The sequence below is a fragment of the Natrix helvetica genome (genome assembly GCF_964273705.1).
Source record: "Natrix helvetica genome assembly, chromosome: 13".
Taxonomy (NCBI): domain Eukaryota; kingdom Metazoa; phylum Chordata; class Lepidosauria; order Squamata; family Natricidae; genus Natrix; species Natrix helvetica.
This window is the reverse complement of record NC_138557.1, coordinates 7,921,352-7,946,024: the sequence shown is the minus strand read 5'-3', so window position 1 is coordinate 7,946,024 and position 24,673 is coordinate 7,921,352. Positions and strand designations below refer to the sequence as shown.

General features: G+C 43.1%; 1 protein-coding gene across 1 annotated transcript in view; it reads left to right on the top strand.

Moving 5' to 3' along the window:
- The window catches only part of MAPK8IP3 (mitogen-activated protein kinase 8 interacting protein 3), a 68,381-nt gene that overhangs the window by 10,943 nt on the left and 32,765 nt on the right, over nt 1–24,673 (top strand). Inside the window, exons 4-10 of the mRNA XM_081965961.1 lie at nt 823–914; nt 9,332–9,473; nt 12,532–12,775; nt 13,661–13,760; nt 14,818–14,936; nt 17,681–17,692; nt 22,477–22,494. Of these exons, the coding sequence (XP_081822087.1) occupies nt 823–914; nt 9,332–9,473; nt 12,532–12,775; nt 13,661–13,760; nt 14,818–14,936; nt 17,681–17,692; nt 22,477–22,494 (727 nt within the window). The remainder of the gene's footprint in view (nt 1–822; nt 915–9,331; nt 9,474–12,531; nt 12,776–13,660; nt 13,761–14,817; nt 14,937–17,680; nt 17,693–22,476; nt 22,495–24,673) is intronic.

The window sequence follows — 24,673 nt, the reverse complement described above, 5'->3', positions numbered from 1 at the left end:
TGATTATTATTAGTTGGAATGTACAGATCTAAAAATAAATGACAGCAGTAACTCTAACTGCTTTCAGATTTAGGGGACTAGGTGCCCATCTTCTCTGATCTTCTGTTCTAGTGTGGATATTGGAGTACCATAGCACTTAGCAATTGCCCTTAGACTTATATACCGCTTCACAGTGCTTTACAGCCCTCTCTAAGCAGTTTACAAAGTCAGCCTATTTGCCCCCAACAATCTGGCTTCTCATTTTACCCACCTCAGAAGGGTGGAAGGCTGAGTCAACCTTGAATCAGTCAGGATTGAACTCCGGACTGCGGGCAGAGTCAGCCTGCAATACCAGATTCTAACCACTGTGCCACCAGGGCTCCTAATGCAACATCCAATCAGCTACAACAATAGCAATAACACTCAGACTTATATACCGCTTTCATGGTGCTTTGAAGCTCTTTCTAAGTGGTTTACAGAGTCAGCATATTGTCCCCCAACAATCTGGGTCCTCGTTTTACTGACCTCAGAAGGATGGAAGGCTGAGTCAATCTTCATCCGGTGAGACTCGAACTGCCGAACTGCAGGCAGCTGACAGTCAACAGAAGTAGCCTGCAGTATTGCATTCTAACCACTGCACCACCGCAGCTCAATTGTAGCTGGAAGTTTGTAAGTTCTGTCTCTGCTATACAGAAAAGACAGAACCCTATTTTTTTTTTTATAAAATAAAAAGAAAGAGAAAAAAAGCCATTTTCCAGATCAGAAAATGTTGGACTCAGGTACAATTCTAAATTAGAAGGAATTAAGTACTGTCATTTCTTTTTCTTCCCCTTTCCTTGGCAGATGATCCAAACCTATGTGGAGCACATTGAGAGGTCCAAGATGCAGCAGGTTGCTGGAAATAGCCAAAACGAGAGTGGTCTATCTGGGAGAAGGTAAGGGTGTGTCCCCTGGGCTCTGCCCCTGTGGAAAGAGTTTCAAGGCAAAAAGACTGGTCTGATCTTGCGTAGATGTTTCTCTCCACATAACCGAAATGAGCATCTTGGGACGATAGATGAGCCAGGCTGCCTTTTTGAGCCTCGGCAATTTGGGAAGAGGGTGAATTACGATGGTGGGATCTGCATGGGGAGAGTGAAGGAAAAATGCTTGAAGTGCCTCTAGTTGTGTTACACAGCTTGTTTCACTGCCCCCCCCCCTTGGCATGGTCCTTGAAAAGCTGGTTTAGACCTTCGTCTACAGAGGTTCAGTACTTCCTTGTCCAGATGTTGTGAACAGGGGTGGGTTCCCGCCAGCATTACTATACTGGTTCGGCGCGCAAAAACGTTTGCACACAACAAAAGAAAAAATATATTTTTCCAATGACGATTGTTCTGCGCATGTGCAAAACAGAAAATCAAGATGGCGGCCTCGAGCATAGAACCGGTTAGGGCGTGTGTCCGGCCGAGTTACTACCTACTCGGCCAAACTGGTCCGAACCGGTAGGAACCCACCTCTGGTTGTGAAGCATGATTTCAAACCAAAGAGTAGCGAACGAGAATGCATTTCGTATCACAGCAGAGTTTTTAAAAAACGATTTGAAAAGTTGAATGTAAATTCCTTTAAGGTGGTTTTATTCCCCCCTAATTTCCCCCCAATTTCCTTCTTAGGAAGTCTGGTTTCTTTGAGATTAGAAACAAACACTTCAAAATAGAGTCCAAGGCCAAACTGCTGGAAATTATATTTGTGTCTCCCTGTTCTAGTTCAAGGGCCATAAACTGAAGCTATGCGGGCTTTAAAAATACTTTGAAACACGAGATTAAACAAATCCCCTTGAAGTAAATGAAACTCTTAAAGCAGCTGTGGTTTTTTTAGGCTTGCATATTTCTTTTGAAAAGACTGGGCTCCTTCTCTGGAGAGCTACATTTGTACATGTAGTCCTTGATTTATGACCACAACTGAGCCCAGCATTTCTGTTGCTAAGCAGGACTGTGGTCAAGTGAATTTTGCCCCATTTTACGGCCTTTCCTGCCACAGTTGTTATGTGAATCACTGCAATTGTTAAGTTAGTAACATGGTGGTTAGGTGAATCTGGCTTCCCCATTGACTTTGCTTATCAGAAGGTCATAAATGACCCCGGAACACTGCAACCGTCATAAATATGAGACAATTGCCAAGAATGTTGATCACGTGACCATGGTCATAAGGGCGAAGAATGGTCGTGTCATTTTTTTTAGGGCTGTTGTAACTTCGAACGGTCACTAAATGAATTGCTGCAAGTCGAGGAATACCTTTTACCAGGTCAAAAGCTTTTTCTGACTCCGCCTTAACAGCTTACAGCTTGCGGTGGGGAATGGAGCCCAATAAGGATGATTACCTGCAGCCTCTTGCTTTCAGATGCCTTCTGCCCTAGGCACCATGAAATGGGGTTATAAATTACAAAGATGGGGATAGAACAGAGACTGAGATCATGGAGACAGCAGGAACATTAATTTCTTCTATGTTGGACCAAGTTGTCCATCTTCAGAGTGAATAGACTTGCTATTCACTTGCTATAGAGAAAAGAACGTTGTTTAATTAAATCCCTACAGGGTGTGGGGATTGGTGTCCTGTGTAAATCTTCTCTGAGCCACCACCCAATGTCAGGAGTCTTTTTCCTTCATCCCAGTCAATGCACGTTCTTTTGTACTTGGCTTGCAACTGGCTATACTTGTATCCCACCGCTCCCCTTGCTTATCTCACCTCTGTATGTGGTTTGCACTGCGATTGTGCTCGGGTTTTGCTTTTTTTTAAAAAAGTGGGGAAATCCTATGTTCTTTAGAATGGGGGTGTGCGTATGAGCACAGAACGTGTTCCATAACTCTTGAGGTTATTGAGGTTAAGGACATTTTCCTGTGGGATGAATGGGAGCACGCAAAAGTGCATTCCTTGTGGCTTGCTTCCATTGGAGTTTCTCGCTATAAGTTTGAGAAGTTTGCCTTCTTTTTTGCAACTCAAAAATAATACGGCAACAACTGATTTGGGCAGGGAGCTTTTCTACAGGGTGAGCACAGGGATGGAGGATCCCTTAAGACCAGTGTGGGATTCAAAAATTTTTTACTACCAGTTCTGTGGGCGTGGCGTGGCTTGGTGGGGTGCAAAGGCAAGGATACTGTAAAATCCCCATTTTCTCCCCATTCCAGGGCAAGGATGCTGTGAAATCTCCATTTCATCCCCACTCCAGGGGAAGGATACTGCAAAATCCCCATTCTCTCCCCACTCCAGGGAAAGGATACTACAAAATCCCCATTCCCTCCCCACTCCAGGGGAAGGATACTGCAAAATCTCCATCCCCTCCCCATCCCACTAACCTGCCTTCCAGCTCCGTCACCTGTGTAGGGCAGCAGAAGAAGACCCAGTCGATCAGCTGGGACTCCGATCAGCTGGGACTTTGGAGGCAGAGAATAGATGAGGGCGGGGCCATCCAGAGGTGGTATTTGCCGGTTCTCCAAACTACTCAAAATTTCCGCTACTTGTTTGCTAGAACTGGTCAGAACTGGGTGAATACCACCTCTGCTTAAGACAGTGTTTCCCAATCTTGGCCACTTGAAGACATGAGGACTTCAACTCCCAGAATTCCCCAGCCAGCTCGCAGAATTCTGTAGAGTCCACCCATCTTCAAGTTGCTGGGAAACCCTATGTCAACTCTCTGTGTTGACATTCCATGCAGAGCATTGGCGGAGCCGGATCTCAGATTACAATAGCTGGGTTGAGATGAATGAAGCTATTGGATAATGTGATTTATGACATAGACTGAAGGGAAGACACGGGCAAAGTTCAGAAGCAGATAAAGAAAGCAAAAAAAGATGGCTGCGAATAAGAAATGCCCAATGAAGATGTTAATAAATCACTGCTTTTTGTATTATATATATCGGGTCACTTATTATGAAGCAGGCATCGTTAGGATACTTTACACCCTACCTTGGGAAATTATTATTGGAGTGTAATGAGATAGAACAGCCTATATTTGTATGGTCTGATCATAAAAATCAAATTCATCCATAGATCTTGTGGATGAGAAGGACTCCGCTTCTCAGATTTCAATAACTGTTTATTTTATTGAGTAAGGGGGAAGCTAGGTATAGGATGAATTGGATAGAAGAGTAGTCCAAGCATTTTGGTAGTGATATGAATGGTCTAGGAGAAATGTATCCTAACTCCAAGAAGATGGTGATAGTTACTACTAGGACAAATACGTATGGAATGCTGATCAATAAAATGTGAAATAATATGAAGCCAGATTTGAGAGTCATCCACCCCTCTTTGCTATTGTTCTTTTATATCCTGCTCTTTGTTTTGAATTTTTCCCTGAAATGTTGGCAATTTGTAAGCCGTTTTGGGAATTCACTGATGAAATGTACACCTCCAGTCCTCCACAACCAACAAACAATTCTTGAGTTTTAGATCAAGGCAATCAAAAGCCAATTTATAAACTTGCTACGTTCTTCCCAGTTGTCACCATTAGAAGGAAATCAGCAGTTCTTATTAGAACATACAGTATATCTGCACATCTGTTTCCTGGTACAGCTTTAGTAGAAAATTGTCAATAAGTCAGATGAAATATTACATGGGAAAACCATGATTAGAACTTCAGGAGTAGTTATTTGCACATAAAAAGGGACTGATTTATTTTGGGATATTTAATCCTTTCTCTCTCTGCTTTCCCGATCTAAGATTTGGCTCTATTGGATTAAAAAAAGAAAAAGGAATTACACAGAGAGAAATACATATTTATATATTCCTGAGATTATGAAACGAGTTAAGCATTAAGGGTTATCTCCAGAGTCTTCCATTCAAGTCGTCTCTGTCCTTCAATGTAACATTATAAGATCTAGTCACTTGTAACTATTATCTGTGTCAATACTATTAAATCCCCCCCCCCCAATTTTTATTTGACCCACTCCTAAGAGGAAGCTAGAACTAAAAAGCTATGACGTGTTCTTGGTTTCTGATCCCTGGCTTGTTTCAAAGAATTCTACTCCAAAACAAGAATTCTAGAAAATTTTGGCTTACTATATTTTGCAAAGAGGGAGGCAGTGGCTAAAACGCTGAGCTGGTCGATCAGAAGGTTGGCAGTTCAGCGGTTCGAGTCCCTAGTGCATAATGGAGTGAGCTCCCATTACTTGTCCCACTTCTGCCTACCTAGCAATTCTAAAGCATGTAAAAATGCAAGTAGAAAAATAGAGGCCACCTCCGTGGGAAGGTAACGGCGTTCCGTGCCCCTCCGGCGTTGAGTCATGCCAGCCACATGACCACAGAGATGTTTTCAGACAGAATTGGCTTTTTGGCTTTGAAAAGGAGATGAGCACCGCCCCCTAGAGTCGGGAATGACTATCACATATGTGCGAGGGGAAACTTTACCTTTATATTTTGCAAATGTTATACAATTGCCATCTTCTGCCATGAATGCAGAGACCATTGTTGGAATGATAAAACCGCGGAATCAGTGTTGAAACAACTACTTCCAATCTTTGCAAAATGTCTTACGCTGATGATGTACAATGAAGAAACATCACTTGATGTTGAGATAGGAGACCAGCAACGCAGTGTAACTGTACATACGATAGTACCATCCTTGCTTCACAATGTACTTTTTGAGGCTCTGGGCCAGCATGTCAATCTCTGTTCAAATGAGCATGTTGTCTGCGCATGTCAATGCATGCTTGCATGACTTTCACACTCTAATGGTTGTTCTCTTGTCTTGCTTCTTGTGCCATTACCTCTCTTGTGTTGGCTGTTCTGTGTTTGTCACTTCAGTCACCACCCATCATGGAGAAGAAGGTAATTTGACAGACTCTTTCTAAGCTGGGGAAGGGGTTGAGTTTTTTTCTTATCATCATCGTCATATTCACCATCGTGATGTAACATCTGATCACCAATCAGCTTGCTGTTCTGTAACTTCTGCTAACGCAGTGGACACGGTGGCTCAGTGGCTAAGGCGCTGAACTTGTCAATCAGAAAGGTTGGCAGTTTGGCGGTTTGAATCCCTAGCGCCGCATAATGGAGTGAGCTCCCGTTACTTGCCCCAGCATCTGCCAACCTAGGAGCTCGAAAGCATGTAAAAATGCAAATAGAAAAATAGGGACCACCTTTGGTGGGAAGGTAACAAGTGTTCTATGCGCCTTTGGCATTTAGTCATGCCGGCCACATGACCACGGAGACGTCTTCAGACAGCGCTGTCTCTTCGGCTTTGAAACGTAGATGAGCACCGCCCCCTAGAGTTGGGAACAACTATCACATATGTGCAAGGGGAACCTTTACCTTTACAATAAAATATAGGGAAAAGATAATTCATTTTTCCCCTAAGAAAGTTCTAAGAGCACATCTTAGCCTCCTGCTAGGGTAGAAGTCCGTGTCCTTGAGTGGCAAATTTTTGGAAAAGAGAGCAGTTTGGAGATTTTATTCACCACCACCCAGGAGGCAAATTACATTTGTTCCTGTTTATCCCCTTAATATGACTTCTTCTCCACAGGGGAATTTAAGGGAGTCTCATCAGCCTTTTCCCTCATTGCTTCCTCCAGAACCTTCAATTTTACATTTGACGTTTTGAGCTGCTTCTCACATGGATTAAAACCCCATTTGAAATCCGTCAAACGAAGCCGAGTCACGCAAGGAGAAGTTTGACTCTCATATCAACCATCTCCTGTCTTATCTTTAGGATAAGAAAGGAGAAATGTTTATAAACTGGTTGAAACGGGAGTTCATTATCGTGTCTAAATATCTTTGTCAGACCTGGAGGCCATCTTTTCTCCCTCAGAACAACGAAAACATGAGTGAGATAAGTCTGGAAAGAAACCCTTTTGTGGGGGGAAATCACTCCCTCCACACACACAGAACTGCTTCAACGAAACCTCCTCCCAATTTTTTATTTGTGTGGCTTAGCTAGCAGACAAAATTGATGTTCGACATTTAGCATTACACCCTACTTTGGCTGTGTATGAACCACCTTCTCATGTTGGAGCATAATACAATTTCGTGGGGAGTTCCATGTTGTTTGGACGCATGGAAACTAGGAACTGGAGAATTTATATTTTTGCCCTTCTACTTTCAACTTTGAAAAGGACTACAACTGGAAGATGAAACACACAACAAGGGGAAAAAAGAAAGGATAGTAACCCAATCTTGGATAGATTTGTACTATCTGACTTTCACTCCTATCTGTCAATCTGTCCTAACATAGTCAAGAAGGATCAAGCTACACATTAAGTGTAGCAACCTCTTGTTCTTTTGATCGTGTTTTTATCTTATTTCTATTCCAAAGTGTCTGAGTCACGGCCACGATCTTATTTCTTTTCTTATTTTCATAGCAATTCAACTGGCTTAAGATAGAATGTTATTTCAGTAACTGAACTCAAGATAATTTCAAGGCTATGAAGGCTCTGGACTTTTACTTTAGAGTTGCCCAAATTGTTATCCAGTGCTTTTTAGCCAATCTGCCGCAGCCAATCTGCATTTAAGATTGAACAGAGAAAGAATATAATGTCCTGTGCTTCTTGTCATTATTTAATTAATACAATTTTTGGGCTATTTTTCATACATTCTTTTGATCTTAACAAGATCTATCATTCAGTAACAGAGAACATGCTTTGTATATCTACCGCCTAACATTTCCAAGACAATCCAAAAAAAAGATCAGGGGCTGGCAACCTGCAGCTCTGGGGCCGCATGTGGCTCTTTCATCCCTCTGCTGCGACTCCCTGTCGCTGAAAATATGTGTCACAACTGCTAATGTGTGTCACTCACCGGCATGCGATTTATTGAGCTTTTCGACCCCCGGTAGGTTTTGTGGCTCCTGGTGTTTTCTTTTCTGTGGGAAATGGATCCAAATGGCTCTTTCAGTGTTTAAGGTTGCCAATCCCTGACCTAGATCATTTCCCCAAATAACTTGGATGTTGTTCTTTAAATGGAAAATGGCTGTCATTGTGAGACAGTGAAATAATTTACTTGATGCCTCTTGAGCTGGAAGAGAGGTGGACCTCAAGTGACTTTCAGTGTTGAGCTTGAGAAAGACTGCGCTAAGGAATTATATGGAAGCTTCTTTGACATGCCATCTCCTTAGCGCCTGTTGTTACGAGCTTGAATAACATGGATGATTCATTTCGGCCCAAATTCATGTAAGAGACAGGTTTTTATATATAATGGATCCTAAAGAGCATTTGAATGCTAATTCTGGGGACCTTGGTGCTTTCTTAGTTTGGTTGTTTTCGTGCAGACATTTCATTACCCAGCTCGATAACGTCATCAGTGCTAGAAGGGAATGGGATGCGGTGGGACATACAGGAGGAGGAGGAGGAGGAGGAGGAGGAGGAGGACTGTGGGGTCCTTGGTGCTCTCTTAGCTTGGTTGTTTTCTTGCAGACGTTTCATTACCCAACTTGGTAACATCATCAGCGCTAGGCAGGAATGGGATGGGATGAGACATAGGAGGAGGAGGAAGACAACGAGGAGGAGGAGGACTGTGGGGTCCGTGGTGCCCTCTTAGCTTGGTTGTTTTTGTTAAGTAAGAAAGCTCCCCGTTAGGAGAGCGAGTGTGCAGAGAAGCGTAATGAGAGTGGTATGGAAGAACACGCACAAACCAGCATACAGAGACACCGAATAGTATATATAATAGTAGTTTACTATGTGGAAATATAGAGGTATTCAGAGTTCAATTTAAAGTCCAGGTCATATACGGTTCAGTCAGTCAGTTATCAATATTCTCAGTTAAGGAATGATCCTTCGAACACAGTCTAGTATCATATAATCAGTTCAGCACACAAAGCAGCTAACAGTAGCAAAAACACAGTACCTCACCATACCTCTAACAAGCAGTATTCACTGATCAGCATCTAATGAACAGAGAGCTAACAGTCATTCTGGCTCCATCTTATGGCTGCTTGAGGTAACAGCAACATTTACAGCAGTACTTAAAGAAACAGTACTACCATCCTGGTTTATATATTGCTAACCCAACTGCTTCCCTTCCTAACAGTTTTCTTGCAGACATTTCATTACCCAATTAGCTAACATCATCAGCGCTAGAAGGGGGTTGGTTTACCACTGATCATGTAACCTAATTGGGTAATGAAACATCTGCAAGAAAACAACAACCAGACAGAGCAAGGACCCGCACAGTTCAACCCGAAGCTACAAATATTCTCTTCTAAGGAGCATAGTCTCTTGCTTCACCAGGGTGTTCGACTAGAAGACCTCCCAGGTCCCTTCCAACTCTGTTATTCTATGAATGCTATGGTATTTATCACGGCAAGTTTTTTTTTTTAAGTTGCTTTTGATGCCTTCCAGCCTGCCGTATTTCACTGACTCTTTCTCCTCTCTTTTCTCTTGCTCTCTCACTCTAGCATGAAGAGGCGTCCAAATTCTCTGAACATCCCCCTCACAGATGATATGGTACGTGGGCAGGTGGGGGCCAAGATTGCCCCCGCAGTGGACCACTGGCACCTGAGTGACCTCAGTCAGCTGCAGTCCAACTCCGTCTACAAGGTTTTTTTTACAACTATCGTGGAAATGAGAAGCTTCCCTGCCTACTTGTCCGATTATGTTTTCCATCGGGGAGAAGGACCCTTTGTGTCTGTAACCCTTTGCAGCCTAAACCATTCCCCCCCCCCTCTCTCAACCCATTTGCTTGTTCAACATTTTCTGCCTTTCCAGGAATAGGCAACTGATGGCTCTTTTGCATCTTCCCACATGCCTCCCTTTTGATTATCCAGGTTGGGTCCATTGGGAGGTTCAGCTTAGCTATGTTAGAAGGATCTCAGAATATTTTATGACCTGACGCTGTAAGTCTTTTCATGCTCATTTGCTACGCTTCCTATTTTGGAGCATTGTCGGAGGTGAAGGTGTGGCTCACTAAAGGGCAGGGAAGAAAGAAAGAGCCAAAATGTTCATATAGTTGAAATGGCCCCCAAAATCATCAAATTCAAGCGCTAACAAACCTGGGGGAAGTAGGAATTCTAATGAAATGAAGGGAACCCTCCCTTCAGGAACAGTCCTTTCCCTGATCAGAAAATCTTAATATTTGTTGTGGCCCACCAGTGGCCAGCAGAGCTGGTAGCAGAGTCAGACAGTGAGGAGGTTGGGGAGGAGCATAGGCCAGTTCTGGAGGCTAGGGATGGCTTGGACGAGGGCTCTCCATCAGAGGCAGAGACGGGGCCGAGGCCGTCTGGCAGTGATCAGATGCCTACAGAGGTAGACAGCAGTGAGGCAGAGGAACAGCTGGGGCCTGTTCCCAGTGTGCGCATGCACAGAGCTGCCAGAAGAACAACTCAGAAATCAGAGTAGACTAGGGAGGAAAGTCACAGGTAGAAGGTGATTGGTCCCTCCCATAGGAAATAAAAGATGAGCGAAAGGGGAGTGGGCTTTTGCAGGAAACAATTCGTTCGTTCGGTCATTAGATTCGTTTCAGGAGTGTGAAGATCTGTCCATGAATCTCAGAGACCCTGTGCCCAGTCTTTCCTTGCACAGCACCTCATTTGGGGAAATATTTACATGGCAGCTTTCCAAGATAGATAAGGTCTGTGGTCATAAATATTCCTTGGAAATATTTTTGTTTGCTAGGCCTTGCTGAATGTGAATGAGAGGAATTCGCATTCCTTTAATAAAAGGGGTTTTGTCGGCACCAGGACTCTTCCTCGTGTTTTTTGGGGAAGCCTATGTCAGGACAATATTTTTATCTAGTCTTGAATCAATTTTCCCTTTCTTGTGGTTTCAAGTCTGATAATTTTCCTCTGGAACCCGCAACATTTGTGCCTCATCATCTGGGGTCATTGTTTCAAGGATGGGATTTTTATAATTTAAACCATCCCTATTACTCTTCTTCCTTTTCAACAAGAATGTGGTTTATTAGCCTTAGTCCTGGAAACAGCGCAGGATAGTAGGCTTGTTATGGCTTTATCCCTTTCTGACTGACAGACTGCAGTGAGAACTTAGTTCTCCGTCATTTGCTGGTAGTCAAGCAAACCTTTATGCCAACAGCTAATCACCACAGTGAGCCTAGAACTCTGAAGAAAATTAATTCTTTCTGCACAGGAAACACACTATCGTTTAGTTAAATAATCTTCTCATGTTTAATCACAGTGGATTGTTTTGAATCTCACCTGCATAGGTGACTTCAGAACAAGGCCTGCTTACCGGAAGATGTAAACGGCTGCAAAGGGTTAAGCAGCCATCTTTTCATGGTCTTCATTGTCATTGATATGAATGTGACCCCTTGAAAAATTAGCAGTATCTTTGTTTAGCTCAAGCTATTTTGCTTCCATTAGACGTCTCCCCCAAACCGGGTGTTGAACTGGTTGCTGCTGAAACGACGCTAAATGGGAAGGGCTTGAGCTTGAGGGAGAGGAGACTCCATTTTGCTGTCTCTCTTTCATCCAAAATTTTATACGGGCCGTGAAGAAAGAGGCTCTCTTTGCACAGCCTCTTTCCATTGTCCCATTGGAAGAAAGGTGGTAGGTGGTATCTCCATTCGCATGCATTCAACAGGGGAAGGACTAGGTTAGCCATGGACTTCCTGCTCCAGGAGGTGATATTGTTGGGCTCAAAATTCATATGTGTCTCAGCTGCTCGAGTTCTTGATTGCTGTTAGTTGAAGCATAAGCAACCTGCTGCTCACCGAATGTTATGAACTTGAGATTTAACGGCAAGAGTTAGTGGGATTGGTTCAGAGCAAGTAAAAGACGATGAGTCGCTTGTCTCCGGTTTAACATATTGGAGGTCTTTTGGAGTTGACTAAAAGAAGGCGGTAATTAATTAGGCACCCTATGGTATATGGCAGTGATGGCGAACCTTTTTGGCACTGAGTGCCAGAAACCTGAAGCATGCGCATGCTGGCCAGCTGGTCTTTGGGTTTTCGGCATTCACATACATGCCAGCCAGCTGGTCTTTGTGCATGCCGGAGTGCTGGAATCCCGAAGATCAGCTGGCCGGTGCACCTCTGCACATCAGAAACCAGAAGAGCAGCTGCGACGGCGCATATGCCCACAAAGAGGGCTCTGCGTGCCACCTCTGGCACGCATGCCATAGGTTCACCATCACGGGTGTATGGGATACGATGTGGATTTTATAGCACATTAAGAAATTTTAAGTCTGAGAAGAAGTTGTAAGGAGTTGCAGCTACTTCTGGGTACCACCTGCAGTTACTGACTTAATTTTGGAAGCCCCTTGCTAGTGAATGGAGATGTAGCCAGAATAAGCAGGCCCACTTCTAGCAGCCTGCTGGGCAGAAGGGAAGTTGCAGGTGGGAAAAAATGGTTTGGGCACTTGCTCATCTGGCTTTGGCAACGCCAACATTCAGGCCCCCACGGATTCATTTCAAGACCTTGCCGTCCTGACAGCAAAGATGTTCCTCAACCAACCATGAAACTTTGTGTGTCCCACTGTTGTTCATTCTGTGGTTTCCATTACTGTTGCTTAGCGTCTTAACGCTCATACTTCTTAATGCTCCAAAGGCAGCAATAGAGCCAGGGGGAAAAAAAAGATTGGTCTGGATATCTTGCCTTTTTTCTTCTTCTCTCCCCTCTCTGCAAACCCCGTTGCACACCAGTGTCCACCTGATGAAATGTCGGAGTCCGGACAGTCCTCTGCAGCCGCCACGCCCAGCACCACAGGAACAAAATCAAACACTCCCACGTCCTCGGTGCCCTCGGCTGCTGTGACCCCCTTGAATGAGAGCCTTCAGTCGATGAACGACTACGTCACCTCCAAAAACAACAAACGGTCTCGGGAGAAACGGAACAGCCGAAATATGGAAGTTCAAGTGGTCCAGGAGACACGGAACGTGAGCATAGGTAGAGTGTACCTGCTTAACTGCTTAGCTTCTCATCATCTACCTGGCTAGTTTTGTGGTCCTGAAATTAATCTGAAGGAATCCAGGGGTGGGCTGCTACAGGTTTGCCTGGATTCAGAAGAATCCGTAGCTAACGTTACGGCGGCCGATTTGGAGAACTACCAAATCCCACCCTTGGCTGGCTTTTGTTTTTCAAAAGAAGGAGAAGAACATTGATGTATGTTTAGTCCAAATCAGTGGTGGGATTTAAAAAATATTACTACCGGTTCTGTGGGCGAGGCTTGGTGGGTGTGGCATGGCTTGGTGGGTGTGCCTTGTTGGGCATGGCAGAAGAAGGATACTGTAAATTCTCCCTTCCCACCCCACTCCAGGAGAAGGTTACTGCAAAATCCCCATTCCCTCCCGATCAGCTGGGACTCGGGAGGCAGAGAATAGATGGGGCGGGGCCAGCCAGAGGTGGTATTTACCAGTTCTCCGAACTATTCAAAATTTCTGCTACCAGTTCTGCAGAACTGGTCAGAACTGGCTGAAGATGACCTCTGGTCCTAATGCTTTGTTGGTTCCAGAGCATACATGGTTTCCATCAGAGGTGGTATTCAGCCAGTTCTGACCGGTTCTGCAGAACTGGTACCAGAAATTTTGAGTAGTTCTGAGAACAGGCAAATAGGCTGGCCCTGCCCCGCCTGCCTCCCAGCCGATCTTCTTTTGTTGCCCTGAACAGGAGAATGGCGCTGGAAAGCAGGTTAGTCGGGTGGGGAGGAAATGGGGATTTTGCAGTAACCTTCCCCTGCCACACCCACAAAGCCACACCCACAAAGCCACACCCACAGAACCGGTAGTAAAAAAAAATTGAATCCCACCACTAGTTTCCATGCCTTTGTTACAGGAATGGGAAGCAGTGACGAAGGGTCGGATTTTCAAGATATTGACTCTACTCCAGAGTTGGACATGTGCCAGGATCCCAGACTGGAACGCACAGGGAACAGGTTGGAATGCTTTGGGGGCAAATTTAACCATTAAAGGGTTCAAATAGTGGGAAATCGTTAAAACAGATACCCTAGTTTATAAAGCTGGTCTAATTTCTACTCACTGTCATTTAAATCAACTCCTTGTAGAGCATCTGTCCTGCTAAACCAGTGTTTTCCCAACCTTGGCAACTTTAAACGCGTGGACTTCAACTCCCAGAATTCCTCTGGCTGGGGAATCCTGGGAGTTGAAGTCCATACATCTTAAAGGTACAAAGGTTGAGTAACACTGCGGGACAATCAGTTACAAATTTCTGGTTTCTTTTTTTAAAATAAATACTTTTATTGTATATTTTTCTTTATAATACATCGTATTTCCAGTTTTGCTGCAGCAGTATACTGGCTGCATCCAGTCCCTTTTGAATATACATAGTTTTATACACCCTGATTATAACCAATAGCCTCTTAATCATACATTTATAATTTCTTTTAAATACATAATGTTGTACGTCATAGTTATAGACATTATTTTCATAATTGTACCATAACATTCTATATATTTATCTCTCTCCTTTCCCCTCTCTACCTCTTTCTCCTTCCTTCTCCTCTTCTCCTCGCCCCTCTTCTCTCTCTTCTTCCCCATTTCCCTCTCCTTCCGTCTCTCCTGCTCCTCTCCCCTCGTTCATTTCCTTCTCTCCTTCCCTCTTCTTTCTTCTCCTCTTCCCTCAACTTTTCTCTCCTCCTCTCCTCTCTGCTCTGCTCTACTTCCCTTCCCTCTCTCCCTTCATCTCTCCTCACTTCCCTTTTCTTTCATCTTTCTCTTTTCCTTATTATATATAAATTTCCATTTCTCGGCGAGGTACAATGTATTTTCCAGATACCGCCTCTTTACAAATTTCTGGTTTCTTTCCTGTGTTTTTTTTTCCCCTGTGTTTCTTTCCACATGCCCTTGCTGGTTGGGATAAGGGTTAAAAGAAATGTATTTTGGGTGGAAAAGCTGCCTTCTGTGATTAAGAGAAGAAAACAAAAACATTCCTTTGCTGCAACGTGTTTCTAATTTTTCTTCTTATGTGAATAGCCCAACACAAGGAATAGTGAATAAGGCTTTTGGCATCAATACTGATTCCCTGTATACGGAGCTTACTGAAGTGGGCTCAGAGGCCATTGGAGATGTGGATGAAGGAGCAGACCTACTAGGTAAAGATTCTTTCAAAGGCATGGCTTTTAAAATCCTTACCTCGCTTACTCTCACAACAATACTTTGACGTAGGTTTTGGACCCAAATTTGTGCAATGTCAGTAGATATTTAACTGTATAATTTAAAAATCTAGAAAAGAAAAGAAAAGGGGGAAACCAATCAATGGCACTTGAATTCAAATTCTAAGGTTTATCTAATGTATGCTGGAGTGTATAGATATAAAAAGGGCAATTATTTACCAATCAGGGTTATGCATTCTGTAGAATTCTGCGGTATATTTATTTTATTTCTTAGATTTTTAGACCGCCCCTCTCCCAAAAAGGGACTCGGGGCGGTGTACAGTCAATATAATAAAATCATTCATAATAATTAAATACATTTAAACTACATTTAAGATACATTTGGAGGGGGAAATAGGCTGTACTAAGAAATAAATAATTCTAATCTTAAAACATCACAATTAAAACCCCAAACCCTAAAATAAAATAAATCCCTGGGAGGTAAAACTAAGAAAGTGCCAGGCCAGCTGATTGAAACAGGTGAGTCTTTAACTTTTGCCGGAAGGAACGGAGGTCGGTGGTAGTTCGAATGTCTGGGGGGAGGTCATTCCAGAGGGTTGGGCCCATCACAGAGAAGGATCTACTCCTAGGTGTCGCCCGCTGGCATTGACTAGCAGACGGCACCAGGAGGATATATTAACGCAGCCTCTTAAAACGTGTTTTATTTTTTGTTCTGCATTTTCTAATTAATTTGCTTAATTTATTCCATTAGTTTCGGGATTGGGAAAGAGTTTTGTGGTGTAATGATACCTTTGTTACTCTCAGGATACTAAGAATCTTGCCTGTGTAATACTCCCACCTTTGAGGGAGTTACTCTTCCTAACCATAGAATTTACTACGCCTTTATAAAAGATGCCCCTGTTTTCTTTAAAAAAGCTGGATTCCCCAATCGGAATCATGTTTTGTTCTCACGTTTTTCTCCACTTGCAAGAAACGAGCAACCTATCCAGTTATGCATGTTAGAGATTTGTAGCAAAGATTTTAAAAAGCATTTAGTAAAGCGAATAAGCTTTAGAGCGGATATCTAATCCATGAGTTTAAAACAAAGCAAATAATTTGTACAGTCACAGGTTCACTTAGCAGCCACTTCATGTAAACAATAAAGTTTCTGGGTTCCAATTGTAGTCGCTAAGTGAAGATATCTCTAGTAAGTTGAGTGCACCCAGCCATTATGGTTTGTGAGCAAAGTTTTATGGATTAATCTCAGCCAGTTACAATTTATTTAAGAAACCATGATAATAAACTGTTTGTTTATTAAACAAACTTTAGCTTACTAGTTGTTGTTGTCTTTAGATCATTATTTGATCTTTAGATCTTCATACAGCCATCTATATAATGATTCTAATCTTCTCACAACCATCTGTAAAACAAAGATTTGCCAGATCAAAGTGTCTCCTAGCTCAATTCCCTCAACCTAGCCCAATTCTTGGGGGGAAGAGCCAGCTTTTCACAGCACCTCACTCAACAGCTTGTTTGCTCAATTCCTATTTCATTCCTGCCAGTTTTTAATTGTTGGGCTCACTTGGCATCTTATAGGATAGTTAGAAGGATGTTTGAGGCCCAAAGGGAAGTGTTATGTATTGAATGCATATAGTTGTGTTAAGCCCTGCTAAACTAAAACTAACCTTTAGATGGCCCTAACTGTTAACTATAGCGACGCGGTGGCTCAGTGGTTAAGACGCTGAGCTTGTCGATCAGAAAGGTCGGCAGTTCAGCGGTTCAAGTCCCTAGCGCCACGTAACGGAGTGAGCTCCCGTGACTTGTCCCAGCTCCTGCCAACCTAGCAGTTCGAAAGCATGTTAAAAATGCAAGTAGAAAAATAGGGACCACCTTTGGTGGGAAGGGAACAGCGTTCCATGCGCTTTCTGGGCTGTATACATTCACAACTATATACATTCAATACCATGAACAAAACAGAGAACAACCAACAAACGATACTCTCCATTTGCATGTCATGCTAAGCTACCGTTGCAATCCGTAAGCAAGCCATGGTTACGGATGGAAATAAAGCATAACTTATTCCATCCTCCTTCCCTCGTGCACACACCATAGAGAGGTAGAAACAAATAAAATACATCAGGTGTGACAACGTGACAGCTGAATCCAAACCCCTCAAGAACACACACAAATATCCTATCGTGGGACAAGACAAATATCCTTTATAGGCATCTTAAGGTATGCTTGAGGTTTCGGTGGAGATGCTGGCGGGACACTCCTAAGCGTTTCAGCGAGGTTTTGGTTACAAAAGCTCATGTTTTTCTTTGGTCCCGGAAGCAGAACAATGCAAAGAAAGCAAGAGAAAACTCTTCCTGAATGAAAATCAGATGTTACTGTGAGAAAAAGCAAGGTTAAATGAGGGGATTGCAATCCCCTCAGCCCCATTTTCATCAGAAACATTGACCCTTCCCTTCTCATGCCCCTCATGCTTTTCCTCATGTAAATTCACGCTGCTTATGGTCACGGTGGACCTTGTCTTTATGATTTCATGCCTTTTGATACGGAAACGGCAGAATCATCATCTTGGGGTTTGGGGGAAGGGAGGAGGGAGTTGTTAAAAAAAAAAAATCCAAGAATTATTTTTGTTGTTGTTGTTGGTTTTAGACATTGATTGACTTTTTTTCCCTCCCCACCCCACCCCACTCCATTCCTTCCTCTCTCTGTGCTTCGTGGGACATGGCCCCTAGGGGAATTTTCAGGTGTGTATTTCTCCTCTCCTAAGATTCCTGGTTTATTTTCTCCTTTTCCTTTTTAAAAAATTTTTTTTTCTAGAATTTTAAAAACAAATTCAGAGAATATTCACGTGTAATAAATCCTGTCAAAAGTTCTTTTTGTTAACTTGGTTCTACCTTTCCCTACTTTTATTAGTTTGGACAGTGGATGTTGGGAACCAGCCAGCTAGGCTGGAAGGAGGAGTCAAGCAAGGACCTAGCTTGGAATAATTGTGCAGCCACATACAGCATAAGCTTGATTTCCCCCAAGAGCCATTAAGCCTTATCTGGTCATTTCCAGGGAAAGGCAAGCAGTATGAGGAGATTCTTGTAACATACATGGCAAACAATAAAGGTACTGACTGGGTATTTATGAGAGGCTGTGGTTGCTTGCTCCTGAGGTGTGGTGTGGTGGCGTAGAGGTGGCGCTCTCGCCTCAAAATCAGAAAGCTGTGAGTTCAATCCTAGATAGAGGCAGATATTTCTCTCTCTGGACACACTGCCGATATATCTGCTGAACAAAACTCCGCATTGGCAACAGGAAGGGTATCCAGCCAGTAAACATTCTGCTGGCTCCATTCAGCTTCCCAGACTCCACCCCGCAAGGGATTATTAATTAAAAGAAATTAAAAGATGGCTGCTTGCTCCTGACAGTTAGGTATCTGAACAGAAGAGATCACTTTCTGTGTTTTGCTTCCGTTTCCTTCCTGCAGTCTCCATCCTCTCTGTCCACGTGATCCCATCTCCTTTGGAATTTAAAATGGGATATCCTGATATACGGGATGAAGACTGTATTTTCTTCATTAATTAAGACATGTCAGGAACCAAAGCCTGAAATTAAATATCCATCCATTCTTAGGTGATTAAAAAATAAACCCATTTGGAAGAATGGTGCTTAAGTCCCCCGTTTCTAAAATATAGCCCTGTGTTGTGATTGGACTTCATCCCCAATCAGGTTAGCCTGCAGTCAAGCAGAATGAGAATTATACTCCTGCAATATTTAGGGGTTCCCAGAATGAAATTACTGTCTTAATTAGTGTTAACTGGATGGATCTAGCGCTACTTCTAATAAACTAAGGGGGGGGGGGGACAACTATGGACAATGAGTTGGTTTGTGATCTTCTCCTTTTTCCCCCATTGTTAATAATAATAATCCTGGGACTTTTAGAGGAGAATACAAGAGATTGTTTTTCTTGGATCGCATGTCATCAAGAACTACTTCACTCGAACAGTTATACTTCCCCCTTCTTTGCTAAGAGTTCTTTTGAGGTCTACTGGCTTTAAAAGAGGGTTTCCTTGGATGGAAGCTTAATTCTTGGTGACCCCATGGATTCAGCACAGTAATTTGTCACTTCTTTCTAGGCTATTCCCCCCCCCCCCAATTCCCAGTCTTATCTACAACACGTTTAGTTGTTCGTCCCACTAATGAAGCTTAGAAGACAGAAAGACATAGATTTGGTAGTTGCTCGATCTAACTCCAGCAGCTTTTGATAAAAGTTGACTTACATTATTATGAAGAAAAGCTTGTTTTAAGGATATTTTCTTTCTTACACCAACCTATTCCCCTGTTGTTAATATCCCCTGTGATTAAGCCATCCTCATCTAGCATATCTTAAAAGCAACTTGTGACAAAATTTGGCAAACCGGTTTTGAAGACCCAGTGTCCTACAGAATCCCCCCAAAATATCATTATCAAGTTAAGTACTGTATTTAGCCGCTGGAGGAGCAGAAAGCTTGTTTACATTAATCCAGTGCGGTTGTTAAGTCCTTGTTTCATTCCTTTCTTATTCTAAAGATACCAGTAGAAGCAGCACCAAGAGACCCAATGTTTTCATTATATCTCTGAAATTGGGAGGGTTTTTTGTCAGGATAGGCTACCTGCAGCTCTCGAGTTATTTAGCCTCAGCCAAGACCAGGTTCTGCGGTTCTCCAAAGTGACCTGTGGGAGGAGTCACTGATGGGTATTCTCACGTCCAATCTGCCCAGAGACCGAGGTTAAAGTTGAGGCCACTCCCCTCTACTTCCTCTTCCTGGCTCTCCAGTTTAATCTCAGTCTCGGCCCGAAAGAGTACTGTTTTGGGGCCAAAACTCATAAGGAGAAGATAAGGAAACAGAGAAAAATAAAGTGAATTCCCCAGAAATCCAAATAGATAGATGAGATGAGATGAGATGAGATGAGAGAGAGAGAGAGAGAGAGAGAGAGAGAGAGAGAGAGAGAGAGAGAAAGAGAAAGGGACATGGCAGAGAGAGAGAAGGAAGCTGTGCTTTCACTTACTGTTCTTCTAGCTTCTGGAAACATAGTCCCTGAAACATCCCCCCCCCCCCCCCATGCAACCTTTAATAGAAAAAGGTTTACCGACCCTGGTTTCTCTCTTTGTTGCTACCAGTTTCTCCTCTGTTTCTCCAAAGAAAGTAAAAATACTAGCATCTACTCTTTCCAGAGAGAGTAAAAATGCTAGAACTTTCCTCTCACCATCCTCCTCCTCCAAGAGAAGACGAGCTCTTCCTTACAGTTTGGGTGTTTCTATGTTTTTTAAAAAGGTGGCTCAGTGGCTAAGATGCTGAGCTTGTCGATCAGAAGGTTGGGCGTTTGGCAGTTTGAATCCCTAACGCTGTGAAACGGAATGAGCTCCCGTTACTCGTCCCAGCTTCTGCCAACCTAGCAGTTTGAAAGCATGTAAAAATGCAAGTAGAAAAATAGGAACCACCCTTGGTGGGAAGGAAACATTGTTCTGTGCGCCTTCGGCATTTAGTCATGCCGGCCACATGGCCACTGAGAAGTTTTCAGACAGCTCTGGCTCTTCGGCTTTGAAACGGAGATGAGCACCGCCGCCTAGAGTCAGGAACAACTAGCACATATGTGTGAGGGGAACCTTTTCCTTTATGTTTTAATGCTACAGAAGTGGGCCTGCATCCCCAGATTTGAACCCGAGATATTTTATGCCCTTTAATCCTATTTCATTTGCCTTTGAGAATGATTGAATAAGTAATGAAGATCTTCAATTGGGTTGCAGCCGATGAAAAGGCACAGTTTGATTTCGATGGTTCATTCCCCCAAACTTTTTGTTGGTTTGTTTGTTACTTGTGTATCTTGCCTAGGACAGGCACAGAAATCTTGTTCAATAGGAGGAAAGATTCTTGCTGTTATAACATTAAAAACAGGGTCCAAGAGCAACAGCATTCTTCATCTGCTATGTTCCAGTTCTGAGAGGCAGACTTAAGGATACCATGGGACGGATCCCCCAAATTCCTTATTCCCTGAAGCAATGAGCTCTTCCCAAAACCTCCCTCTCGTTCTTTCAAAAAGAAAGAATATTTGGATCTAACCCACAAACACATCTGATTTTGATTTGGGTTTCTTTAGAATCCTTTAGATAACACTTTAGAAGAGAATATTTTTATAGCTCAAGGTTGAACTAAGGACTCCCCAGTGCCCTCTGAGATTGTTTTTTTTTTCTTGCAGATGTTTCATTACCCAATTTGAAGGATGGTGCCCATGAAGGGAAAACAGTTGTGGCCTGCCAGCAGCCAGCGGAGCTGGCAGCAGATTCAGACAGTGAGGAGGTTGGGGAGGAACATGGGCCAGTCCTGGAGTCTGGAGAAGGCTCTGATGAGGGCTCTGCGTCGGAGGCAGAGAGGGGGGCAGTTATCAGCTGCCTTCAGAGTCAGACAGCAGTGAGGCAGATGAACAGCTGGAGCCTGTGTGCGCATGCGCTGACTGGCCAGACAAAGAGAACAGCTAAAGAACAGGGGTCGACTTGGGAGTAAGGCCACAGGTGGACAATGAATGGCCCCTCCCAGAGGAAATAAAAGAGGAGAGAAAGGGGAGTGGAGTTTGCAGGAGACAATCAGTTCCCTTAATTGGTTTGTGACTCTCCGAGACTCCTTGCCAAGTTTTGCAGAGATCGTCCTGGCAGCTCTCCAAGCCAGAGAAGGTCTGTGACTTTAAACCCTCCCTCGAAAGACTTTGCTGGACGTGAATGAGCAGAATTCACAGTCAATTAATAACAGGGGTTTTTCTCGGGACAACAAGGAGTTTGCTTCATGCTCTTGGGAAGGCTAGATCAGAACAAAAACTGGGTTGATGGACTGCAGCAAAACAGCAGTTTTCCAGGAAGGAGGGAGCACAGTCCAGAAAGGGGATGAGACAAGAGGCAGCACAGCCTGTAGCTGGATAGGAGACAGGAAGAGAATTAGAATAGCCATTCAAACTGAAGATGTTATCTAGTTGGATAATGAAACATCTGCAAGAAAACAACCAAGTTCAGAGAGCACCAAGGACTCCACACAGACAACCCTTTATTTACCAAAGGAGGAGAAGGTTTTGGGGCAGATGTTCTTTTGAAATCAGAAGGGAAAAGGGTGCTCTTTCAAGCTTTTGAGCCAGAAGTTATATTCTTCTGGAACTTCTCTAAGGCTGTATTTTGTACTATCACATCTGGATGAGCCGAAAGGTGTTTATTACTCAGGTGGCGAGAACAATGATGGCCTCAGGAGTTGTCACTTGATTGGTTTTCACTCAAGAGGCAGGTCCTTCTGCTAGCTGGATCAGACCGGTGAAGAATTGCCTTGCTGTCATGTAAATGATTTTTTTCCCCATACACATACGTGCTAAGACTGTTATCACCATTTGCTGAGTTGTATTTAATGGCTGCTTTTTTCTCTTCTCTCCCTGCCCTCCCCTTCCCCTTCCCCTCTTTTTTTTCTCTCCTGTATCTCTTCCCCTCTGGATCCTTTGCTTCCTCTTCTCTCATATGCAATGACTTTCATAGTACGGGATGATTTCTTTGGTAAGGCGAAAGCCAGTTTTAAAACCTATGGGTGTTCCCTTTTCCTTTCACTTGGCATCTCTTCATCCTTTTTTGTCTTCTTTCTGGGATCCATTTGGGACTTGGTTTATGTTTTTTGTATTGATTCCTGTGATGGTAATGAAGGTGCTTTTTTTCTTGAGAAGCAGATCTTCTTCAGTTGCCATCATCTAGGAGGTATTATTGTCCTCTCCTCTTCTCTTGGGACTTAGGTGGTTACCCACTTTGATGTTTCAAGCAGCTTCCAAGAGGGAGCCATACAATGGGTCCTTCCCCTTCCATTTTTTCTTTGGGAAACTCTGCTCCTGGAGCAAGCTGATGGGAAGATCTGTCTAAGCAGCCCACTTCCTTGCAATTCGTTGGGCAGTTTTTCCTGACTCGTGCACCAAATCACACATTTCAGAAAAATAATGTGGGGTGGAATAAAAGAGGCTTTTTCCCAAATTGCTAATTTTTTTATATAGAGAGATGTTCTATCATAGCTTCTTTCCACCGCCAGTTTGAAACTGCATCAGGTCACTTTCATTGCAGATCTTTTTTTTTTCAAAAAAAGAAAAAGAATATTCAAATACAGGCAATTCTAAGAGTTCTACTCAGAGATGACCAGATGATTCTTGGTGCGGCAGCTGAGATATCCGACTCCTATTTGTTTAGTGTTATTATTGATTAAAAGCTCATCTTTCTATTGTAAATTGGAGGAGGTCATATCTAAAGAAACTTGCGTTCAAAAATCTGCCTTAAATATCATGATTGGATGGCATGGACCAAGTCTCGCATTCTTACAAGAGGCCCCATTGTAGAATGTAGAACTCTTTATTGGCCAAGTGTGATTGGACACACAAGGAATTTGTCTTTGGCTACCTTTAGGCTCACCTTTTCTCTCTGAATGTTCAAGGAGTGCTAGAATAAACAGTAAAACGCATCATACTTGGACTCTTCCACTAGCCAGATTGGACTCGGAAGGAAAAGGCAAGACCAGGAGCAGCTCCTTGTTAATGTCCCCCAAAGATTTAGTTCTTGGTTGTGCCCTACGAAACTGCGTGCAGATCAAATGCTGCCTGAAACATCAAAAGGGACTAATCTCTTCATGTCCTCTTAACACAACTGCAGCTGCTTTTCCATTCTCCCTGGGAAGTGGGCATTCCTCTGCCATCTCTAACTCATCTCCATCTGATTGTGGGAAGAAGGTCTGTGCATTGCCCCGATGTATTGTGATGTGTTCTCTGTATGCTCCCGTGATTCTCTTGTTAACTTTTCATTTGTCCTGAGTGTGCATTTGTCCCATGAAAGAACCCTAAACAGACCCCGCATTTAAAAACAAAAAAACCCCAGTTTATTTTTCCTACGCAGTGTGAAGTAGAAGAGAGTTTGGATGCTGGCAGAGGTTGGCTGTGTATTGATCTTTAGAAGACCTCTTCTTTTAAACATCTGGAATTGGGACGGAATGATTCAAAGTACTACCACTTCCATTTTGTGATAGAAGAAATTCGTTTCTTCTCTGTTGAGTTCTCAGTGCTTTGAAGTGAACGCTGCCCTATAAAGAATGAACTTCAATGCAATTTAATTGGCTGCAAGGATAGGACCATCCACGGGAAGCTTTTGTTTGTAGAACTTACCTTAGATGAAGCTTAGGGAGTTCCAAGGCCACCAAATGACTCTTCCATCTGTTGAGGTCCATCTAAATCCGAGGTAGCATCTCAGTTTATTCAAACACTTGGAAGAGAAAGGTTGTTATTGGTGGGAAAACCCTTCAAAATTCTCAAAAACTAAAGACTGCCATGTTTGGAATGCACTTGTGGAATTCCTTCTGTCAGTACTGTATATACCTCTAGATTTCAAGAAAAAGCGATTCAATATCATGAGAATACAGATCTTTCAGGGGCCTTGATAAATTGAGCAGTTGTCCTCCGGTTGAATGAACGTTTTATGTCAACGAAGTATTAGGTTAAAAAAAGAGCCAGATGAAAGTTAGAAGAACCTGAAGGCCTTCTAATAGTTGGACCAATTTAGCAATGAGATCCTGAAGTAGAAATATGAGGTCTCCTTCAAGTTGAGCATAGGTTTGGTGGACTTCATGATCACCTTCATGTACATTTCTTGGGGAAAGTATGGAAATGAGAGATGATTGTACTTTAAGAACTTTTCTTGCTTTCTCAGTCTA